The following is a 23,770-nucleotide window of genomic DNA, read 5'->3' as shown; positions in this document are numbered from 1 at the left end:
TGGAAGAAGCTAATGTTTCACCAATGTTAAAAAACAGTAAACAGGTTGACCCAGGTAATTATATGCCTGGCATCCTGACATGGATCCTGAAATAATCTAATGTTTTAAATGGGACTTGATTACTAAAGAATTAAAGGAAGGTAATATTATTAATGCTAATTAACTCAGGTTATGGAAAAGAGATTGTCATATTAATTAGATTTTTTTTGAAATGTGATTACACATTTGGTTGATTAAAGGTAATGTTCATGTAATATTTTTAGACTTCTACATTTTACTTGGTACAGCATAACAATTTGAATAAAAAACTAGAATATACAAAATTAACATAGCAAATATAAATAGATTAAAAACTGTCTGACAGATCTTAAAATGTAATTCTAAATGGTGAATCAAGCACTATTTCTATAGGGATTGATTCTTTGTCTTAAATTATTTCATGCTTATTAGTGATCTGGAAGAAAACTTAAAATAATCCCTGATAAAGTTTGCAGATAATCCCAAACATGGAGGAATAGGGAATAATGAAGTGGAAGGGTCACTTAAACAAGGTTGTCTGGTAAACTGGGTGCAAGCAATAACATCTCTTAATAAGGTCAGTTGTAAATGTATACATCTAAGAACAAAGAATGTAGGTATTTCTTACAGAATGGGAAACACTGTGGGTACATCTACACTGCAGAGCTATTTTGGGATACCGGAAGTATCCCGCATCTATTGAAGAAGCCCATAATTTTGAAATAGATTTTGAAACAATGGGTGGCTTATTCTGATGTCCTGGTAACCTTTGTTCCACAAGGGTTAAGGGGAATTTCAGAATAGTGCATTACAGTAGACTTCCGATAATCCGGAACCTATGGGATTTAGGTGGTGCCGGATTATCAAATATTCCGGACTATCAGGAGGTACTATAAGCAGGTTATATTTATACTGTATACATTATATACTGTATATAAAGTGTTCTTAACCCTTTTTATTGTATATACTGTATACAGTATACTGTAATGTTTTAGTTTTTTTAAGCCTTTTTTTACCTTTTGCTCAGTTCAGCTGCTGCCGCTGTTACCTTGTGACTCATTTTTTGCCGAAGCTCACTCACTAGGCTCTTGCCATTTTGATGCTGGACTATCAGGAGTGCCGGACTATTGGATGCCGGACTATTGGAGTTTTACTGTATTTCAAAATTTGGCACTATGTAGACAATGCCAAATTATGAAATAAGGTATTTCAAAATACAAACGAAATAAGCTACACAATTTGCATAGCACAAATTGAAATGCTCATTACGAGCTAATGGTGCTGTGTAGACGCACCCTATCAAGGAGGCAGCGATTGAAAAAAGACATAAGATTTTAGTTGATAATCACCAAATGTGAGCTTCCTGTGCAACACAGTGGCCAAAAGGGTGAATGAAATCCTTTAATGTATAAAGAGAGAACTCTCAAGAAGGAGTAGGGGAGTTATGTTACCTTGGTATTTGGCAATGGTGTGGCAGTTATTAGAACATTGTTTCTGCTTCTGGTGTTTATAATTGATGAAGAATGTAGATAAATTGGAGAAGGTTCAGAAGAGAGCCATAATTAAAGACTGGAAAACATGCTTTACCTAGACCTCAGATCAATTAATTTAGTTTAACAAAGAGAAGGGTTAAGGGGTGACTTGATCACAGTTGCTAAGTACTTACATGGCAAACAAGAATTTTTATAATGGGCTGTAAAACTAGAAGAGAAAGGCATCACAAGTTCCAATGGCTAGAAATTGAAACTAAAAAAAAAAAAAATAATTCACAGTAATGGTAAATATAATAGCATGCTTTTTAACAGTGGGAGTAATTAACCACTGGAAAAACTTATTAATGTTGTAGTAGATTCTCCATCATTGTTAACTTTTAAATATTTTTTCAAAAGGATGTGCCCTAGTTCAGTGTCTCTCAATATGGTCCACTGACCCACTCTGAGAAATTTGCTCCAAGGCCACTCTAGTTTGTTTACTTACTGCCTCCGGGGCCACACAACCTTGTGGCTCCCTTTGGATGTAGTTCACCATTTTCAGCCCAAGGAACACACGGGAAGCAGAAGCCCAGGTCACGCTGCTTCCCGTGGCTCCCCTTGGCTGCAAATGGCAAATGGCAGCCAATGGGAGCCGCAGGCTCTGTGGCTGCGGAGCCAGTAAGTAAACAAACGAGAGCGGCCCAGTTGCAGCTTTCTCAGAGAGGGACCCTGGACCTCTTTGAGAAACACTGCTCTAGTTCAAACAGGAATTAATTCAGGAAGCCCTATGGGCTGCATTGTGATTACATTAACACAGTATTCTCTGAGGGTATGTCTACACTACAAAGTTAGTTCCAACTAACAGACGTTAGTTCGAACTAACTTTCATAGGCGCTACACTAGCGCTCCGTTAGTTCGAATTTAATTCGAACTAACGGAGTACTTAGTTCGAACTAGGTAAACCTCATTCTACGAGGATTAAGCCTAGTTCGAATTTACTAGTTCAAATTAAGGGGTGTGTAGCCCCTTAATTCGAACTAGTGGGAGGCTAGCCCTTCCCAGCTTTACCTGGTGGCCACTCTGGCCAACACCAGGGAAACTCTACTGCCCCCCTCCCGGCTCCAGAGCCCTTAAAGGGGCACGGGCTGGCTACGGGGTTTGTGCCAGTTGCAAGGCTGCCAGCACCCGTGCCAGCACACCCAGCAGCTGACACCCCAGGAGCCAGCCACGCGATGCCCCCCAGCCCTCCCCCTCTTCCCGGGACCAGCCTGGAGGCTCCCAGGAGCCTGCCCGGGGCCACAAGAGGCAGGCGCCCGCGTGGTCTAGTGCGGAGATCGTGGACCTCATCGAGGTTAGGGGGAAAGCCTCCAATGTCCACGATCTCCGCACTAGCCACAGGAACGGCCTCATGGCTGCCAGACGTGATAGACCCCGGGGCAGAAGGACCGCTCCAGGAGACGGAGGAGGAGGAGGAGGTCTCTGAGAGCCAGAAGCCTGCCGGCAGCCGGCCCAGGACCAGGGACCCCCGAGGCAACCCACAGAGCCGCTCGCCTGTGTCGTCCAAGGCCGGGGAGGTGTCCACATGTGAGTACCATCATGCTCCCCTTATGTGTACGGGGGGCTGGGGCGAGAGGGAGCCCAGGGACCGTGCGCCTGGGCCTTGCCCACCATGGAGCAGCAGCTGGGGATCCTGCAGGGGCCCTGGCTTTGCAGAGGGGGGCTGGGTTTCACACACCTGGGCCCCTGGGGTAATTGACCGCTGTTCTTGTTTCACCACAGCTGCAGCACCTGGGACTGCAGGGCGCACCACCCCACCTGCAGCAGCCGCCCGCGCCCGGGCCAGCAGGAGAGCCAGGAACCAGGAGGAGTACCAGCGGTGGCACCTCCGCTTCCTGGAGCTCCAGCTCCGCATCCAGGACCACTGGGTCCAGGAGGACCTGAGGCTGCGCCGGAGGAGCTTGGAGGCACTGGAGGAGCAGGGCCGTGCCCTGCCAGGCCACCTCCAGAGCCTGCTCAACCGCTTCCCAATTCCTCCTGCTCCGGCTCCTCCTGCTCCCCTGCTCCCGCTCCTGCTCCTCCTGCTCCCCCTGCTCTTGCTCCTGCTTCCTCCACATCCCACGTCCCTCCTGCCCTACCCTCCACAACCATTCCCCACCGACGCCCCCGGACCCGCAGTGTTGCGAGACGGGAGAGGCAGCCGGACCCCCACTCCTGAGCTTTCCTTTCCTCCCTTCCCTCCCCTTCCAGCTGCCTCATCCCAGGTTTTCCCCTCTCCTTTCCCACCCTCCCCCTCCCTGCCTCCCCCCCACCCCGGTTATGTAAAATAAAAAGATGTTTTTGTTTGAAAAACAGGTGTCTATTTGACAGTAGGTAGGGAGGGGAAAGGGGAAGGGGGGTAGGGTGGAAGAAGGCCCCAGTGGGGCATGCAAGGGAGAGGTCAGTCCTCCTCCTCCACCAGGAGGCTCTCCCACAGGGCTTCCCGGATCCGGACGGCCCCCCGCTGGGCTTCCCGGACAATGGCCGTGAGGGGCTGACCGTAGTGGCTAGCCATGTGGTCAGCCTCAGCCATCCAGGCTGGCAGGAAAGCCTCCCCCTTTCTCTCACATAAATTGTGGAGCACACAACATGCTGCCACCACGGGAGGGATGTTGTGCTCGGCCAGGTCCAGATGGGTGAGGAGGCATCGAAAGCGGGCTTTCAGTCGCCCGAAGGCCCCCCTACCACGATGCGGGCCCTGGTCAGCCTGGCATTGAAGGCCTGGCGGGAGGGACTGAGGTGCCCTGTGTAGGGCTTCATCAGCCATGGCTGCAGTGGGTAGGTGGCATCTTCCCCCAGGCACGCGGGCATGTCCACGTCCCCAACCCTGATGTGGCAGTCGGGGAAGAAGGTCCCGGCCTGCAGCCACTGGCACACGGAGGAGTTGCGGTACACCCGGGCGTCGTGTGCTTTGCCCGACCAGCCCACATTAATGTCCGTGAACTGTCCCTGGTGGTCAAACACGGCCTGCAGGATAATGGAGAAGTATCCCTTGCGGTTCACGTAACGGGAGGCCTGGTGTTCCGGGGCACGGATGGAGCTGTGCATCCCGTCGATGCCCCCCCCGCAGTTGGGGAAGCCAAGGGTGCCGAATCCCCAGATGACGGTATCCGGGTTAGCGAGGCGGACCACCCTGCGTAGCAGCACCCAGTTGATGGCCTTGACCACCTGCGGAGAGAGACACAGCAAAGCACCAATCAGTGGGGCGCCCGGGTGGCTGGGAGCATTTCTGCCCTGGCAGTGCCCCGCGCCCCACTCCCGGAAGCAACCCCCCTGGCGGTGTGTAGTACGGCCGGGACAGACCGACCCCTCTGGTGCGGGGCGCTTTTGCCTCCTCCCGCCCCCCCTTTGTCTCTGGGGCAGCCCATCCCCTCCTTGCAGCCCCCCTCCTCCTCCCGGTGCAGTGGCCGATGAGTGCCATACCTGCATGAGCACCGCTCCAACGGTAGATCTCCCCACACCGAATTGGTTCCCGACGGATCGGTAGCTTTCCGGCGTGGAGAGCTTCCAGAAGGTGATGGCCACCCGCTTCTGGAGAGGGATGGCGGGCCTCATGCGAGTGTCCCTTCTGCGCAGAGCAGGGGCGAGCCACTCGCAGAGCTCCAGGAAGGTGTCCCTCCTCATCCTGAAGTTCTGGGTCCACTGTTGGTCTTCCCAGCGCTCCAGGACGATGCGGTCCCACCAGTCGCTGCTGGTGTCCAGACGCCAGATGCGGCGGGGCATGCTGGTGCCGGGGCGCCGCCGCGGCTCCTCCACAGCCCACAGGGCGGCCAGGCGGAGAGGCAGGGGGCTGACGTGCACCAGGTGGTGCCAGGCAGCCTCGAGCCATTGGTGGCAGGCTTGCAGCAGCAAGTACAGAAAGTGCACCAGAAGGTGCAGAGCGACCTCTGGCTCCATGTTGCCACCTGCGGTGGCGTCCCCGAAGGGAAGCACTGACACAGACGGGCACAGAGACCAACGCTTTGCTGTCCCTCGGCGAGGTTGGCAAGCAAGCAGGAAAAGCTGAGAACCGGCTGTCCAGGGGGGTCCCTTTAAGCACGAGCCTCAGATAGCCTCAGACAGCAGCCACACAAAGCAACTACTGACCTGATGCCCTGCCAGAACCGGTTTCAGCTGCCCTTAAATGCCCCCCTGCGTCCAATCAGTGTGGACGCGCTAGTTCCAATTAGTAAAACGCTAATTCGAACTAGTTTTTAGTTCTAGATGCGTTAGTTCGAATTAGCTTAGTTCGAATTAACTAATTTGAACTAAGTTAGTTCGAATTAGCGCTGTAGTGTAGACATACCCTGATTTATCATCTATGAGTGTTTTCTAGCAAGAGTTTTTTTTCCTATGTCACATTTTCTGATGGAAAAGCTGCACTTATGCTACTTGAGGATCAAGCAATACAAATGCCATTCATAAGAGGAAAGAATGGTGGTATAATTAAGAGATCATTTCTGCAAGTTATTAAAAAATACTCAGGGGCAGCTTAGGGTGCTCAGGTCCTGCTCTGATTGTTTGCCATATATGCTTAAAGATTTCAGCGGAGGAACACCAAGTCAAAATCTGCCCCCTCCCTCCAACAGGTGTCAATTATTATCTTTGTTTCTAGTCACTAAAAGAAGCCACATGGGTTTCCATCATATGCTTTCTCTTTTATTTGCCTTTTCCTCTACCCTAAAGTAGACTTTTAATATACAAAATTTCTAGAGAGGACATTTAGGGTCTGAGTCTCTTCCGAAGGATCTCCAAAATGTAGAACAATATTTAATAGCAACATTCCCCCTTAATTGTGATCTGCCAGTGTGCTGGCAACCTTTAAAAAACGGAGATTCCAAGATCTGCATGTCTCAAAAAGTTGGGGTAGAAGAGGCATGCTGGCCAAAAGTAGGATATTTCAGTATATAGCTCAACTTCTTAGTATTCTAAATATACATATCTGAAGATAATTCATCAAATAATTTATTTTGGAGCACTGCTAGACTAAGTAACATCCTTTCCAGTACAAGGTTGTAGACGGGGCAAAACAAATCAGACTTTACAAAACTTTGCAAAAACAACAACTGTGGGTGATGAGAACTATTTAATAGCCACCCCTAGACAATTCGCCAGTAAAAAATGGATCTTTCTGTATCTACTTTATCAAATCCAGAGCCCTGCTAGGAGAAACATCTTAACTGTTGGACAGAAATGTTATTAAATAAGCCAGATAATTGTAATACGGCCTCATTGTACTGGTTAGATTAAAAATAGAGTGTTATTATGAATACAATGATTAGAATACCAAATAAATACAAAATTCGGCTCAGTGGTTTACGCAGTACTTTTGCAATGGCAGTGTGGGTGGTGCAGGAGCCAGGGCAGGGCCTTGGGAATGTGAGGGTAGGACAGGGGGTTGCAAGTATGTGTGGGGTGCAAGAGTGAGGGTTGTGGGGGTGAAGAGGCATTCAGGATGGAGGGTCTCATCCGGTGGGGCCCTCTCTTCCCCCTTCAATCTCCCTAGCCAGCATGGGTCTTCTCTCCTCCCCCAGGCTTCATACAGCAGCATGGACCTTTTCTCTCCTCCCAGTCTTCCCCGTACCCGCCAAAGACCCCAGCGGTTAGGGGTCCTCTCTCTCCCCTCAGCTCCTCCCTCTGGCCCCCAGGGGTGTTCTCTTTCCCCTCAGCCCCTCTGGGCTACCAGGGGTCTTTTTTCCCCCTCAGTCTCCCTCTGGCTGCCATAGCCCTTCTCTCTCCCCTCAGCCCCACCACAACTGCCAGGGGCCTTTTCTCTCCCCCGCCCACACTGGTGCTATGACTAAGGGGGCTACGTCTAGACTGCATCCCTCTGTCTAAAGAGAGATGCAAATCAAGCACGTCAAAATTTCTAATGAAGCAGGGACTTAAATATCCCATGCTTCATTAGCATAAACATGGCAGCCGCTTTTTTCTAAACAGAGCTTTTTTGAAAAAAATGGCAGACTAGATGCAGATCTGTCAAAAATAAACCCTTTTTCGACAGATCCTGTATTCCTCAAAAAATGAGGATTACAGGATGTGTTGAAAAAGGGTTTATTTTGACAAATTTGCGTCTAGACTGATTTTTTTTCGAAAATCTCCATTTCAAAAAAAAGCGTTGGCTATGTTTATGCTAATGAAGCCTGGTGTTGCATAAAAAAGCTTCTGCCTGAGCTTACATGATTTACATGGATTTTCTGAAACAACACCAAACTGTAGGGTCTAAGGGTACGTCTACACTACAACGTTAATTAAGCTAATTCGAACTAACGGATCCAGACTAAAAAACTAGTTCGAATTAGCGTTTTGCTAATTTGAACCAGCATGTCCACATTAAGTGGACCCTGAACCAGGCTTGAGGATGGCCGGAAGCAGTGCCGGCAGGGCATCAAAGGAGGACTTAGAGCATGGAGATGCTGTCTCAGGCTAGCCGAGGGCTGTGCTTAAAGGGTCCCGACCCCCACCCCGGACAGACAGTTCTCAGGGGTGCCCCGCTTGCAAAGCAGTCCTGGCTTGAATTGCCCGGAGTACCCACACTAGGCACATCACACCACTCGGCCATCAGACCGGCTGCACTTGCCGCAGGCTGCCATCTAGGAGAGGAGGCAATTGGAGGGCTGCAGGAGAGCTTCCACCCCAAAAGCCCGCAGAGCCAGCCCAGTCCTCCCCATCAGGGGCGCGTACCCCATTCCTCCCTCACCTCCTTCACTTACCCTTCCCTAGCCCCACTTCTTGATGTACAAAATAAAGGACAATTGTGTTCAAAAATGGAATCTGTCTTTATTGAACAAAACTGGGGGAGACTGGGAAAAGGAGGTAGGAGAGGGGAAGAGAGAGGCTGGGAGAGGGGAGGGCAACTAAAATGATCAGGGGTTGGGAACAGGTCCCATATGAAGAGAGGCTAAAGAGACTGGGACTTTTCAGCTTAGAAAAGAGGAGATGGAGGGAGGACAGGATAGAGGTCTCTAAAAGCAGGAGTTGGGTGGAGAGGGTGCATACAGAAAAGTTCTTCATTAGTTCCCATAAAGAAGGACTAGAGGACACCAAAGGAAAGGAATGGGTAGCAGGCTTCAAACTAGTAACAGAAAGTTGTTCTTCACAAAGCAAAGAGTCAATCTGTGTAACTCCTTGCTGCAGGAGGCTGTGAAGGCTAGAACTAGAACAGAGTTTAAAGGGAAGTGAGATCAAGTCATGGAGGTTGGGTCCATGGAGTGGTATTAGCCAGGGGGTAGGAGTGGTGTCCTTGCCCAAGGTTTGTGGAAGGCTGGAGAGGGATGGCACGAGACAAATGGATTGGTCACTGTCTTCGGTCCTTCCCCTTCAGGGTCCCTAGGGTTGGCCGCTGTCGGCAGACAGGCTACTGGGCTAGATGGACCTTTGGTCTGACCCAGGACGGCCATTGTAAGCTCAGGGCTCAGGGTCGGGGGTCTCAGTGGACCACCTTGATTTTCATGCACACCTGCTCCTGGGTGGCCAGGCTGGCAGCTCCCCTGGCCTAGCCGGCCACTTTCCTGTGCCTAGTGCGGAGGTCGTGGATGAGGTCCACGATGTCCGCACTAGCCCAGGTGGGTGCCCGCCTCTTGCGGTCCTGGGCAAGCTCCCGGGAGCCGCCAGCCTGGTCCCGGGAAGAGGGGGAGGGCTGGGTGGCATCGGGTGGGTGGCTCGATCCGTGCCAGGTGCAGGGTCTGCTGGCAGGGTACTGGCAGGCTTGCATCTGGCACGGGCACCATAGCCAGCCCGTGCCCCTTTAAGAGGTCCGGGGCCAGGAGGGGGGCAGACGAGTTTCCCTGGTGTTGGCCAGAGTGGCCCCCAGGAAACCTGAGGAGGGCTAGCCTCCCACTAGTTCGAATTAAGGGTCTACACAGCCCTTAATTTGAACTAGTAAATTCCAAGTAGGCTTAATCCTCGTGGAATGAGGATTACCTAGTTCGAACTAAGTGCTCCGTTAGTTCGAATTAAATTCGAACTAACGGAGCACTAGTGTAGCGCCTATGAAAGTTAGTTCGAACTAACTTTGTAGTGTAGACATACCCTAAGGTTTTAAACTGCAACTCATTGTGATCTTTGTCAAACTTTGTAATTTGTGTAACTCTCAGAAATTTACTGTAAACTGCAACTTTGTCATCTTTTTAACTCTCAGCCACCTTGCTTGTAACTTTCCCTAAGCTGCATTCTCCCCTTGGTGAATGGAGAGAAAGTGTGAGTGTGAGTGTGTTTGAAGAAGACTGGGTACAATGGAGCACATTTAAATGAGTCATTACAGTCTGGGCATACTCCCTGATGAGGAGGTGAATGAGTCACAGGAGCCATTCAGACACTATATAAAGAGAAGGAGCATATGTGAGACTCTCTCTTTTTCCTTCCCCTGCTCCTGAGAAGCTCCTCTCCAGTGTCTCTCCTCCTGACCAGTTTCCTCAGCCATGATGAGCAAACAGACCCTCTAGGATCCACATGCTTTGGCTCCTTCTGCAACCCATATGTCTGTGTAAGTGTGTGATTGCCTGAGGGCAGGAATGTTTGGGTGTGAATGAGTGAATGAATGGAGGAGTGTGTGCTTGCGTGCGTTTGTGCGTGCGTGTGAGAGAGAGAGTTCTATCTTCTTTAGTTTAAACCTTTGGTGGCTGCTTACTCCTCTTTAGTTTTACCTAGCTGAAATAAACCCATACTAGTGTAACCCTGGGTGGTCTCCAGTGAGAATATTTTTGGGGTAACGCATGGGATATTTAAATCCCTGCTTCATTAGCAATTTTGACGTACCTAATCTATAGCTCTCTGTCGACAGAGAGGTGTAGTTTAGACACAGTCTGGGAAAGGTTTGGGGGTGAGGGGCTGCATATCGGTGGCTGACAAGTGGATGGCAAGCCCCAGCCCAGCTGGCCACTCTCTTGATGATGTGGCTGCCCCCAGTGACCACTCTGTATATAGCTTTCCCCTGCGCTCACTGCCCCCAGTGGCCACTTTCAGTATTGTGTCCCTCCTTTCCGTGCCCCTTTCTTTCCTTGTTATGGAAAAAAGTCCCATTCCAGGCATGTACCATTTTCTTGGCACAACCAAACCCTGACCTTGCTTTAAGTCAGGATAAAAGGAAAAAATTCATGCCCAATTTGGTGGTCCTAGCTGTTACCATTTAGAGGGAGTTCTTGAACCAACACACCCACCCACACACACACACAGACGGACAGATGTACATTTCTAAGTTATATAGACAGATCTACTACATGTACAAAGAAAGTGTGTGATTGCCATGCAGGGTTATGAAATGACACTGAGGAAGAACTTAAAATCATCCTCTATATAAACAATATTGTATAAGTTAAAAGGGCTAATGACAAATAGCAGAGGCATTAAAAGAGAGGACATGAGTTCAACTCAAATTTCGGATACTGGCTTGATATTTGGCCATTGCCAGGTTGCCTCATCCATCCATGTGTGTTTCCCCTGCCACTTTTGGTCTTATTTAGACTATAGGATTTTGGAGCAAGAACTATATTGAATTAGGCATTTGTACAGTGCCTAGTAGAACAAGACTCCAGACTCCACTGGAGCGTCTACATGCTGCCATGATAATGATAAATAATTTTATTAAGACACAGCTAACCACAGTTTTATAATGCTACTGCAGGGAGAGAATAGGAAGGAATATGAAGCATATTTTATCCCCTTCTCCTCCATCTCCCTCTCAACAATATTGACCACTCTGCTTTTTTTCTTTAAAAAAAAAAAAAAAGGTCTTGTTATAAATGGACAAAAAGTGGACCAAATAACTGCTTCTGTTTGCCCATAAATCATTAGTGAAAAATCTGTGGAGTGTTTATTATCCAATTGCTTGCAGATTAAAATAATGAAAACCCCACTAGCTTTTACATTAAACTCCATGTGTGCCATTGCAGAACATGCTGTTATTGGTCTCAAGCAATTGTGCAATCTTTTATAGTAAATACTCCCAATCAACAAACACTTCAGAGATAAAGTATATCAACTTTCAGAAAAACAGAGAGTTTCAGTTTATGTTCCCATTTCTTTTTATCAAAATCAAAAACCACTATTGTAATGAGAAATTTGTCATAATTCAGTTTCCTTTGTCTAGAAAGCAGAGAGACACCGAGAGGAACTGTGAATGAGCAAAGGATTTAACAATTCTTTCCTGTGACTCTTTCAAGCTAACAGTGAGGCAGTTTTACCTGCTTAGGGAAGCTTCTCACATATTTATAAGCAAAGATGAATATGTTCTGTTTAATAAGTATGAGTCATTGTAACAAAGTTAACTCATTATATTTTTCTATAACAGCCTTTAAAAGAAAGAATTGGAAACATCATTCACAGAATGCTATAGGAGACCTTGCAATGGAACGGCTTTTACTGTTATATCTATCAGTACAGTTGCTCTGCTGTTCAAATGGACCTTCCTTTTCTGACTTATCAAACTATTATTATAGAAAGTACAACCCACGGAAGCAATCAAATTTTTACCTCCTGCTGTTGTGTATTTCATGGATGCCTAGAAACAATTCTTGCAATCTGAAGTTTTTGAAGGCTTTGCCCCATCTGTGTTTTTAATATTCTCATTGAAAGTGGCCCATCAATATAAAATCAGTGACTTTATTGAGGCCTTGGACATTACTGCCTAAAGACAACATTAAAAAACTAATATAAACACAGATTTTTATGCTGCCTTATTTAAATTGTAGGCTTAAATTTCAATTGTCACCATAAACATTTCCATAACATGAACTGGGAAGTAAAGCTTTGCAGAAGCAAAAGCAATTCTGAGAAGTGCAAGGCTGCAATGTACAGTTTAACAGTACAATTGTGAATGTTGGAGATTGCTTGAAATGATATGCAGAAGACATTAAGTTAGAGAGCAACCTTAGGAATAGATATCTAGTGCATTGCCCATTGGATGCAAAGGAATGCATTTTGTAACTGATTAGTACAATTATTGGGAATTGATACTAGCACAGTGAAGTCAAGGCAACTTCCTTTGCAGGCATCACCAGATGCAGGCCTCATCATACGATAGGGGAATGAATGTTCTTTAATCCTGACCCATGCTGGAAATAAACATTAGTCTCTTAACAGCACACCTGTGTATTATTACATCCTTTAACTTAGAAGTTTCAGGAAGGCATTGACCAAAAAAAAAAAAAAAAAAAAGTAACTGAAAAAAAGAACAGCAAATCAGTCAACCCAAGAATTAAACCAGTGCCATTTAATTAAAACTTATTAGTTTATATTAGCCATGCTCTCACTGTAGCTTAAATATTTGTCCTTCAGAGACTTTATTTCTTTACTTTGAAATGCCCTGTTGCTCTTGGCTTGTCCATTTGTGTGATTAAAAGAATACTGTATTTTTTCGTAAAAATTATTACAAAATGTTTTAAAAATCCCCAGCATGTGCTTATTGGTTAATACTATTGACCACACACACTCAGAGGCAGCAAGATGGGGGAGGCAGGAGCCAATATGTGTGGGGAGGCAGTGGGAGTGGAGCAGGTGGGAGCTGGTGCTCGCAGAGAGCCAGCTCCCTGCGAGCACCAGCTCCTGCCTGCCCATCCTCCTGTGTGTAAACGTGTAACCACTGAATTTTCAAGCAGTTACACATTTACACAAATATGCAATAGTTAACATCCCTACCACTGATCAGAGTATTACTCTGCAGATGTTTTTAAGAGAAATGAGCTATCTGGGGAGACATGCTGTCACAACTGAATGCCTGAACAAAAACCGTCAGGAAGCATGCAACAGCTACCTCTTAATTTGAATAGTAAAAGAAATCTCCAAATGATAGGGAACTTAAAATAAAGAAGACTGCCCCAAATTCTTCTTGGGATTTCAGTACAAAATCTGAAACAAAGGTTCTTCCCGCTACATGTCCTGCAGCTAGGAATGGTGAACCATGGTCAACAGGATCTCCAATCGCCTGTACATGTGGAGGCCCGGTAAATAAAGCATCATGTGGCCAGCTAGTGGGTTGCCTTTACAAGTCACACCCAATGTTTGAAAATAGCAGCTTCAAAGTACTCTGTCCAGTCGGCTTCTCCCCTTCTATCTAAACTGTAAGTTGCTACACTTACTGCTTCACATAACTGACCATAGCTTAATAGCACAAGATCTAGCAAGATCATTCAAAACAATGTATATAAACCCTATCCATCCCATATGAAAATCTCTGAACAACATCAATATCTTTTGCCTCATCATATTAACAAATAGATTCCAATACCAACCCTTCAAATTCTTCACAAAACACCACAACAGGAGTCACTCACCCACCCATCATTCAACACCTCTATTCATTAAATTGTTCCTATCATATTAGGTTTTCCTCCATTATCCACATTCCCATCTTTGATCATCAATAAACTAAAAATGAAGAACTGTAGCAATAAAAAAGAACATAACAAGACAAGTAATTACTGGCCTGGAAGGGACATCAAAAGATTATTTAGTCCAGTCCTTTGTGCTCATGGCAGGACTACGTATTATCTAGATCAGGAATGGACAATAATTTTTGATGGGGGGGGGGAATCACTTCAAGAATTTGGTAAGTGGGCAAGGGCTGCAGTCTTCTATGACATTAATGGGGAAGTTGTGGTGTCTTAGATGTAGGTTGAGTGCAAAAGAAAGCTCGGAGTAAGGGGTTGGGGTGCAGGAGAGGGTCAGGGAAGGAGTTTGGGTAAAAGAGGTGGTTGTGACCTGGGGAAGGGAATGGGAGTGCAGGAGGGAGTGCAGGGTCCAGGAAGGTGTATGGATGCAGGAGCTGGAGGACTATAGAAAGAGGTGCGGGGTTTTGGAGAGAGCTGTGACCGGGGGAAGGAGTGTGAGGGGGCATGAAGTGTTTGGGTTGTGACCTAAGGCAGGAGGTTTGTGACCTGGGGCAGGGTATTAGGGTGTGGGAGCAGGTAGAGGGCAAGGTGCAGGCTAGGCAGGAGGTGCTTACCCTAGGCAGCTCTTGGGCAATAGCCCAGTGGGACCTGTCTGCCATAGCCATATGCTTTTCAAAGTGGCAGGCTGCTGGGGCCATGTGCATCTCTGTGAAGGGGGGACTCCACACACTGTCTGTGCCACAATCATGGCCCAGGTAGCTCCCATTGGCTGCTAGCCAATGGGGGCTGCAAGGATCATGCTGGGGACAGAAGCAGTGTGCAGAACCCTCCTGGGGCATGCAGTGCTGAGCTGCACATGTCCCCAGCAGAAGGCTGCTTTGAGTGGTGTGTGGCCATGGCAGGCAGGTGTGTGATCTGGACCACAGGACATTGGTGGTCCAGAGGATTGTGATGGGCTGCATCTGAAGCTTTGGCAGGCCAGATCCATCCCATGGGCCATATTTTGCCTGCCCCTTATCTAGACCATTCCTGACTAGGTATGTAAAATCTCATTTAACTGGTTAACCAGCTAAACGTGATGCTTAACTGGTTTACTATTATGAAGGTGTCAGCAGGAGGGGAGCAGTTCCAGCCCCCCCCTCCCTCACTGCAGACAGAGGCTGCTCTGGTCACCTGGAGCAGTCCCTGACTGTGACACATGCAGGCCACCATGGACAGGGGCTGCTCTGGATGGCTGGAGCTGTCCCTGTCCATGGTAAGGACTGTGGGCTGGAGCAGCATGCTGCAGTTGGGGAGCTACTCCAGCCCACACCAGTTAACTGGAACATCACTATTCCTCATAAGGGTTTCTCTAACCTGCTCTTAAATATCTCCAGTGATAGAGATTCATCCCTAGGCTACTTATTCCTTTGCTTAACTACCCTGACAATTAGGAAGTTTGCCCTAATGTCCAACCTAAACCTCTCTTGATGCAATTTAATCCCATTGCTTCTTGTCCTATCATCATAGATTTCTTGCCTCCTTGTAACAACCTTTCATGTACTTTAAAACAGTTATGTCCCTTCTCAGGCATCTCTTTTCCAGACTAAACAAACACAGTTCTTTCAGTCTTCTCTTATAGTTCACGCTTGCTAGACCTTCAGTCATCTTTTTGTTGCTCTTCTCTGGGCTTTCTCCAATTTGTACACATTTCCTGAAACGCGGTGCTCAAAACTGGACAAAGTTCACCATCTGAAGCCTACTCAGCATAGAGCAGAGCATAAGTAAGAATTCTTGTGTCTGGAACGGCCTCAGGAAAGGAGGGGGCAATAGCGGTGAGGTAGGTTAAACAAGAAGTCACATCATTTTCTCACTTACCTCTCCAAAATAACCAAACCCACTCCTATTTAGAAGACACCAGATCTGTGGTGCCAGAAGAGCATGCATGCAAGAGAGTGACATTTTGTGAGGGTGCATGGAAGAAAGAGTTGGCTTAGATTTTAAAGGTTTTTGATTCCCCCTCTCCTATTCTGGTGATGCTGGCTGATGTTCACTGGAGCTGCATGGGGGGATTAATCTGCTTTAATGATATATTCTAATTAAGCTTACGATTTCCAGCAAATACTTTTATCTCTTAAAAAAACTGTTATAACATGCTGTTTATGGACTCCAAGCCATCTACAAGTCATATAATTTTCCTCGTTCCTTTAATTACCCAATTGCTCTTAAACTAGCATTTTTCCTTATTCCAACTTTCACAGCCGTTTTTAAAATTAGTCACTGAAGAAAAGATATACTTCTGACTCTCTGAACCCATTGTACTTAAACAATTGATCTTAATTTGAGATATAAAATGATGCTATACAGAACCTTCTATTAGTATGAAAACTAAACCCAATGCACTATTACAGCGGTTTTCAAACTTTTTTTCTCATGACCCAATTGAAGTTAATTGTTGATGATTATATCTGTTGACTAGAGTTTGGGCTCCAGGATGGGGCCAGGCTTGAGAGGTTTGGGGGCACAGGAGGAGGCTCTTTTGACTTTTGAATTAGCTGCTCCACTGTATACTGATTTAATTTGGCACCCTTGGTAGGCATCACACCAGCCAGGAATTAGAGCTCAATACTTTTTAGCAATACTGCCAATGCCCTTCAGTGCCTGGTCTATTCACTTTTCCCAAGGGAAATATAGAAAGGTGTTGCATAGAATTGGCTATACCAGCTTTATGCCACTGGTGATTTCCCTCTTCCCCATGCCAGGGGAATAATCAGATGGAATTCAAGAGACAACATTAAGGTTTCTACTGTCCTCAGAACATATGATAAAACAAACTATATGGATCATAGATTTGTTTCAACAAATCAATAACAATATAATCTAGAAAATGAACATGCAAATCTTTCTCTGAACAAAAACTACGGTATAAAAGAAGACACACAGATCCAGTTTGTGCAAAATAGTATCATAGACAGATGTTATTTTCTGCAAATATAACACAAAGAAAGTGATGACTTATTCTGAATAAGACACTCCATCTGTGCCTGATACTATGAGGACTGTAGAAGGTAAAAATAGTGGCCTTGCATTATGCTGAAAGCATAAGCAAAAGAGTTACTCCAGCTGACATCTAAGCATATTGGTGCAAAAGCTTCAAAACAACATCTGATACTGGAGATAATGCTGGTTGGTGGGGGGTGGCAGAGTGGGGAGTGAAAAGGAGGAATTCTAATCCAAAGCCTACTTTATTATTGTTAGCAATCGGGTGTGAAACAAAAATCTATACACATTTAAAACTAATTGCCTACAGGGATTCCATTTGATCAATCTCCCACAGCAATATGTTGTTTATCAACATTGATGTTCTCTTTGATCATGCATAGGTGATTCCTTCACATATAATCAACATGAGAGACATTAACAGATGACATGGCTTGTTGCTCCAATCTATTTCTGAGGGAACAATGGCATTCTTAAAACATCAGAGCTCCATGGAAATTGTAAAATTGAGAATAAACTGTATTAGGCTTATCATTCATGGGCATCAAGCTTGAAAACCCTTCCTATGACTCAAGGTAAAATACACAGAAAATAAGTTTCATGGAAGTAGAGCCCTATTTATTACAATTAAGTTGTTTCTAATACTTTCTAGTACAATGATAAATATATTTATTAAAGAGAAGATTTACCCAGTGTTGCGTGGGTTCTCAAATGCAGGACGAGGGGGTCTGGGAGGTTCAGGAGTCGGGGAAGGGTATTGGGGATATGGGAGCTCAGGTCAAGGGGTTGGAGGTATGGGGGGGGGGGTTAGGAGGGCCTCAGGGAAAGGGTCTGTATGTGTGGGGGGTGCTGGTGTCAGTGTTTAGGGTATGGGAGGTGCAGGCCTGAACCTCTTCCCTAATTCATAATTCATAATATCAGAAAATAAATGGTATGGTGATTTTGAGGAAAATGCCAATCTGCCTGTTTGACAGGACTAAGTACAAAATGGCGGGGGCAGCATGGTAGATAATAATGCCCCATTGCCTCCTACAGACTTTCCCTGTCTTAGTCCACAAGTTTTGGCTTGACTGCTTGGAGCATAATGGACCATGTCATTAATTCAGCAGCAGTCTCTAAACTTTTTTAAAAAATCATAATTTGGTTGTCTGGGCTTATAAAGAAATAAACCCTCAAATGTAAGCACTTAGTTGTGGTGCTTGACAGAAAAGTTCTGGGGTTCTGTGTAGCACTGTCCCAGTCTCATTCAGTACTGTGTTCTGCCCTGGGAAGAAGAAAACTAGCTTTCTGGCTCCCCAATTAGTCATTGTCTCCCCCTGGCCCTTCTAGGCCCTTGGAAGACTAAATATTGGAAGGAGGTTTCCCTGAGCAAGGGACATTGAGAAACCAATGGATCTAACAGGGGTCAGAAAAAGCTTAACAGGGAATTTCCCAAAGGGACCAAAAGCAAAGAGAAAAACAATAAGGAGATAAATTTAAACAATAGGCATATCCTCTTTTCTACCACGCTGTTACCTAGACTTGAACTATTTGGGCACATCAACAACAGAAGTATATGAAAGTCTCAAAGGGGTAGCCATGGTAGTATGTGACTTTAAAAACAATGAATAGTTTTGTGGCACCTTATGATATGCCTACACTACAGGACAAAGTCGAATTGAGATACACAACTTCAGCTACATTATTTGAGTAGCTGAAGCTGAATTAATTTAACTCGGCGTTTGGCACTCTCTACGCTGAAGGAAGTCAAAGGAAGAACATACTTCCTTTGACTTTCTTTATTCTTTGTGAAAGCAGGGTTATTGGCATTGACCGGCATGCCCTTCTCACTTCGAATTAGCAATCTTAACTAGATTGCTAATTTGGACTCCAGAAGATTGACAGCAGCAGCTTCAATCTTCCTCTGTAGTATAGATGTACCCTCAGAGATTAACAAAAACATATAGTATCATAAGTTTTCATGGGTAAGACTCACTTCATCAGATGATTTGGAGTAGAAATTTCCCTGCCTTTAACATTTGCATGTTCACATCAAAAGCTATGAATCAGACACATCCAGCCTACAGAATTAGTGTCATTAACATGGGTCCTACAATTGACAGGTACTTCTTTTGCTGTTATTTTTATCTTGGACTCTGTTATTTTCAGAGTAGTTTAACTATTTCAAAACAAGTGTTATTCCCTAAGAAAAGCAGGGGTACAGATTTCAAAATAACGGTTTTGGTAGCATGGATGCTCTGCTTATTATTTTGAAATAAGGGGGATTATTTCAAAATAACTCCCTAGTGTAGACCAAGGCTATGCAGCCACAGGACACTTCATTTTTGAAGCTTATGAATTCAGAGGGATTGAGAAACAGTACAAAATTGCTGCTCTATACATTGAAAACTCAAAAGGCTTAATGCTTACGCTTTTACTGAAACATAGTTAGCATTTTCTAGGAAAAGTACCATAAATATAACAACTTCCAATCATCCATAGCATGTTATTTTTTGTTAAAGGAAAGAAAATAGTCATGCTATCATGAAATAGAAAAACAAAACCATAGACTTCCTTCCAGATCTAACTTGCCCTTATAGATTATTTTGAATATTTACCAAAAAAAAAATAGGCATAAATTTTACCGAAGTGATGGAAAACATGCCAGCAATGAAATGAATGTAAAGTGAACTAATGTGTATACTCAAGTTAGTTTGGGATAAGGGGAAAAATGAGAGGAAAAAGCATTTTGAAAAAAAAAACAGAAAAAAATTATAATATAAAAAATGCTGTAATTTCCTCTATTTTGTAGCTCCTTAGCTCCCTTAGCCAACTGTAGACAACAACAAATCTACTGTCATTCTCATCAGAATAATACATCATGGAGCATTTCTTTATAGCCTCTAAATGCTGCTGGCTCCCTGGTATCAGAAACAGAGACAAAATTGCCCTTGATCTGATTTGTCTCTCCTGTTGCTGGAGAGAGACACACTATTCCTTCACCACAAAACACAATAACCACATCCTCTTGAGAAAATGAAAATTACTTAAAACACCACTGTATTTTGACAGACTGTTTAAAAAAAAATCACTGAATCCAGACATCTTTAATTATTCAAATGATAAATAGACAATGCAGTCACTACTTCTTTCCCTTCCATGCATAAGCGTAGATAGTAATCACATTGTTAAATTGCTTAGCAACTGTAGGTATAAAAGCTAATAAGTCATAATTTATATGTGAAAAGTTTGCAGGGGGTTAGTAGCATACTCCTTGTGTTATTGAGGTTTCATGCTGAGAATTCCATTCCAAACTGGCAGTTGTCCCAAAACACTGCAGCATATAATAGTTCAAAAATGGAAATGCCACAATGACTGGTCAAATGGACTTTCACCATATCTTTTTCCATTAGCCTCCCAGTAACTTCTGTAAGTAGCTTTCAGACTGAAAACAACCTTTGTGAACAGTTTCATAAGGAATTCATGTGCTGAATCAAGCTTAACTAGACTCACTGGTGGTGGGAAAAGGTAATTTTGAATAGTTTAATTAGACTAAGGTATCTCCTAGAAGCCAAAGTTCAAGTAAATAGGCTTTGTCTCAGGGAGTTTTGCTAGGGCTGGAGGCTAGAATCACTCTGAACAGGCTATCAAGCACCCAGTGCCACAACTCCATAGCCATTATTTGAGTCTATTAGCAGTAATAATACTCTTGGCTGTTAGGTGCCTCATAAATGGAGGGAAGAGACGATTTTGTTAATTCAGTTTGAAGACCCACTCTTACCCACTCTTACACATTGGCACATAGTGAACAACAATACAGTTGTGTACTATGAGATACTGGGATGCAGGTGCCCAAATTTGCACTCTCTGGAGTCATATCTCCCATGTGCAACTGATCTACATGGGGGAGGAGGTTCTACTACCATTGTTCTCTATGTATCCAGGTGAGTAAAACAAGATTTGACTCTAAATCAATAAAACTCTCCAATATAAGAAACATACAGAAAGTAGACACTAAGAATATCAGTGAACTAGTGAAACTTTACCTGCAACCACTGTGACTGATCACTATGGCCTGAAGTCCAGGCATTCACTTTGCCTTGCTTGTCTAGCCGGGCTTTCCTAGGTTCCCAAGTGAACATGTCCATGTTGAGTGTTCTGAAGACGCTGGAGGCAGTAATCTGATAATCCTGTATATGCCCTGATTTCATCCCCAGAGGCTCAGAACAACCTGAAAAAGTGAAAAGGAATCCATGAGATTATTTACTTACTGTCTCAGTGCCTTAGATGCTCTCTGTCCCTCCCTCCCTTTCTCTCTTTTGGTGACATAAGCTGGTTTAATGAGAAAGGGAGCCAAGCTTGTTGCCAGATGGTTGAGTGATAGGGAAAATTGTGGTGTGCTCATCTTGTCGATAAAGGAGTCTTATGATTAGGTGTATCTGGGGGATCGATGACTGTCTAAGCCAACAAAAGGGAGGATAAACCTGCCTAAGAGACTGTGAGTGATCTCCTGTCTTTCTTTAACTGGGAAGGCTACCTATTTTTCCTTGAAAAGGGTTTGCCAAACTACTCTGGGAGGGTATGTCTACACTACCACCCTAGTTCGAACTAGGGTGGTAATGTAGGCAACCGGAGTTGCAAATGAAGCCCAGGATTTGAATTTCCCGGGCTTCATTTGCATCTCGCCGGGCGCCGCCATTTTTAAATGTCCGCTAGTGCGGACTCCGTTCCCCGCGGCTACACGAGCAGTAACTGTAGTTTCATGAGGAGTAACGGTAGTTTCACGAGGAGTAACGGTAGTTCGGACTAGGAAGCCTTGTCCGAACTACCTAGTCCATGCCGCGTGTAGCCACGTGGCACAGAGTCTGCACTAGCGGACATTTAAAAATGGCGGCGCCCGGCTTTATGCAAATGAAGCTCAGGAAATTCAAATCCCGGGCTTCATTTGCAACTCCGGTTGCCTACATTACCACCCTAGTTCGAACTAGGGTGGTAGTGTAGACATACCCGGAGAGAGCAACTTCACTTAGAAACACTGAGGAGGCCCTCTCCACCATTGTAACTTCATCTGTGAAGACTACAGCTATAGCTATGGGGAGGTAGTAGCTTTTTCTGGAGAACTAAGGTTAGTCCTCTGGATGAATAGGTACCCTCATCACCTTGCTACTCTGTCCCGGCCTGCAATGACTCATGAAGGTAAAAGGGTTCTTCCACATTATGGATCTCACTGGAGTGGAATAAATTTGTGAATCCAGGGAACTCCAACCTGACTACTTGAAGGTTGTAGAGTTACAGGACCGCTTGGGAATAGTGACCATAATATAATAACAGTCAACATTCCTGTGGTGGGAAGAACACCTCAGCAGTCCAGCACCCTGGCATTTAATTTCAAAAAGGGGAATTACACAAAAATGAGGAGGTTAGTTAAACAAAAATTAAAAGGCACAGTGACTAGAGCTAAATCCCTACAAGCTGCATGGAAACTTTTTAAAGACACTATAATAGAGGCCCAACTTAAATGTATACCCCAAATTAAAAAACATAGCAAGAGACCTAAAAAAGAGTCACCGTGGCTTAATCACCATGTAAAAGAAGCAGTGAGGGACAAAAAGGTATCTTTTAAGACGTGGAAGTCCAATCCTAGTGAGATAAATAGAAAGGAAGATAAACACTGTCAAATCAAGTGTAAAAATGTAATAAGAAAAGCAAAAAAAGATTTTGAGGAACAGCTAGCCAAAAACTCAAAAAGAAATAACAAAATGTTTTTTAAGTACATTAGAAGCAGGAAGCCTGCTAAAAAACCTGTGGGTCCCCTAGATGATCGAGCTATAAAAGAAGCAATCAAGGACGATAAAGCCATTGCAGAGAAACTAAATGATTTCTTTGCTTCAGTCTTCACAGCTGAGGACGTTGGGGAGATTCCCAAATCTGCACCGTCCTTTGTGGGTGATGAATCTGAGGAACTGTCCCGGATTGAAGTGTCATTAGAGGAGGTTTTGGAACAAATAGAAAAACTTAATGTTAACAAATCTTCGGGACCGGATGGCATTCAATCAAGGGCTCTAAAAGAACTCAAATGGGAAATTGCTGAACTATTTTATTCTGTGGTTTGTAACCTATCCTTTAAATCGGCTTCCATACCTAATGACTGGAAGGTAGCCAACGTGTCACCAATATTTAAAAAGGGCTCTAGAGGCGATCCGGGCAACTATAGACCAGTAAGTCTAATTTCAGTACCGGGCAAATTAGTAGAAACAATAGTAAAAAATAAAATTGTGAAGCATGTAGAAGAACATAATTTGTTGGACAAAAGTCAACATGGTTTCTCTAAAGGGAAATCCTGTCTTACTAATCTATTAGAGTTCTGTGAAGGGGTTAACAAACATGCGGACAAGGGGGATCCAGTAGATATAGTATACTTAGATTTTCAGAAAGCCTTTGACAAGGTCTCTCACCAAAGGCTCTTGGGATAAGAGGGAAGGTCCTTTCATGGATTGAGAACTGGTTAAAAGACAGGAAACAAAGGGTAGGAATAAATGGTAAATTTTCAGAATGGAGAGGGGTAACTAGTGGTGTCCCCCAAGGGACAGTCCTAGGACCAATCCTTTTCAACTTATTAATAAATGATCTGAAGAAAGGGGTAAGTAGTGATGTGATAAAGTTTGCAAATGATACCAAACTGTTTAGGATAGTCAAGACAGAAGCAGACTGTGAGGGACTCCAAGAAGATCTCACCAAACTGAGTGACTGGGCAACAAAATGGCAAATGAAATTTAATGTGGATAAGTGTAAAGTAATGCATATCTGGAAAAATAACCCCAACTATACGTACAGTATGATGGGGGCTAATTTGGCTATGACAAATCAGGAAAGAGATCTTGGAGTTATCATAGACAGTTCTCTGAAAACTTCCACACAGTGTGCAGCGGTGGTCAAAAAGGCAAATAGGATGCTAGGAATTATTAAGAAAGGGATAGAAAA

The 23,770-nt window shown here is 44.8% G+C and overlaps 1 protein-coding gene across 1 annotated transcript in view; it reads right to left on the bottom strand.

Annotated features, from left to right (window-relative positions):
* EDIL3 (EGF like and discoidin domains 3) overlaps positions 1-23,770 on the bottom strand; it is a 429,858-nt gene that overhangs the window by 55,250 nt on the left and 350,838 nt on the right. The window contains exon 9 of the mRNA XM_006124343.5: positions 20,836-21,020. Coding sequence (XP_006124405.3) covers positions 20,836-21,020 — 185 coding nt within the window. The remainder of the gene's footprint in view (positions 1-20,835; positions 21,021-23,770) is intronic.

The sequence above is a fragment of the Pelodiscus sinensis genome, chromosome 6 (assembly GCF_052426305.1).
Source record: "Pelodiscus sinensis isolate ZL-2025 chromosome 6, ASM5242630v1, whole genome shotgun sequence".
Taxonomy (NCBI): Eukaryota; Metazoa; Chordata; order Testudines; family Trionychidae; genus Pelodiscus; species Pelodiscus sinensis.
The sequence above is the reverse complement of the archived record's forward strand: the minus strand, read 5'-3'. Positions and strand labels throughout refer to the sequence as shown.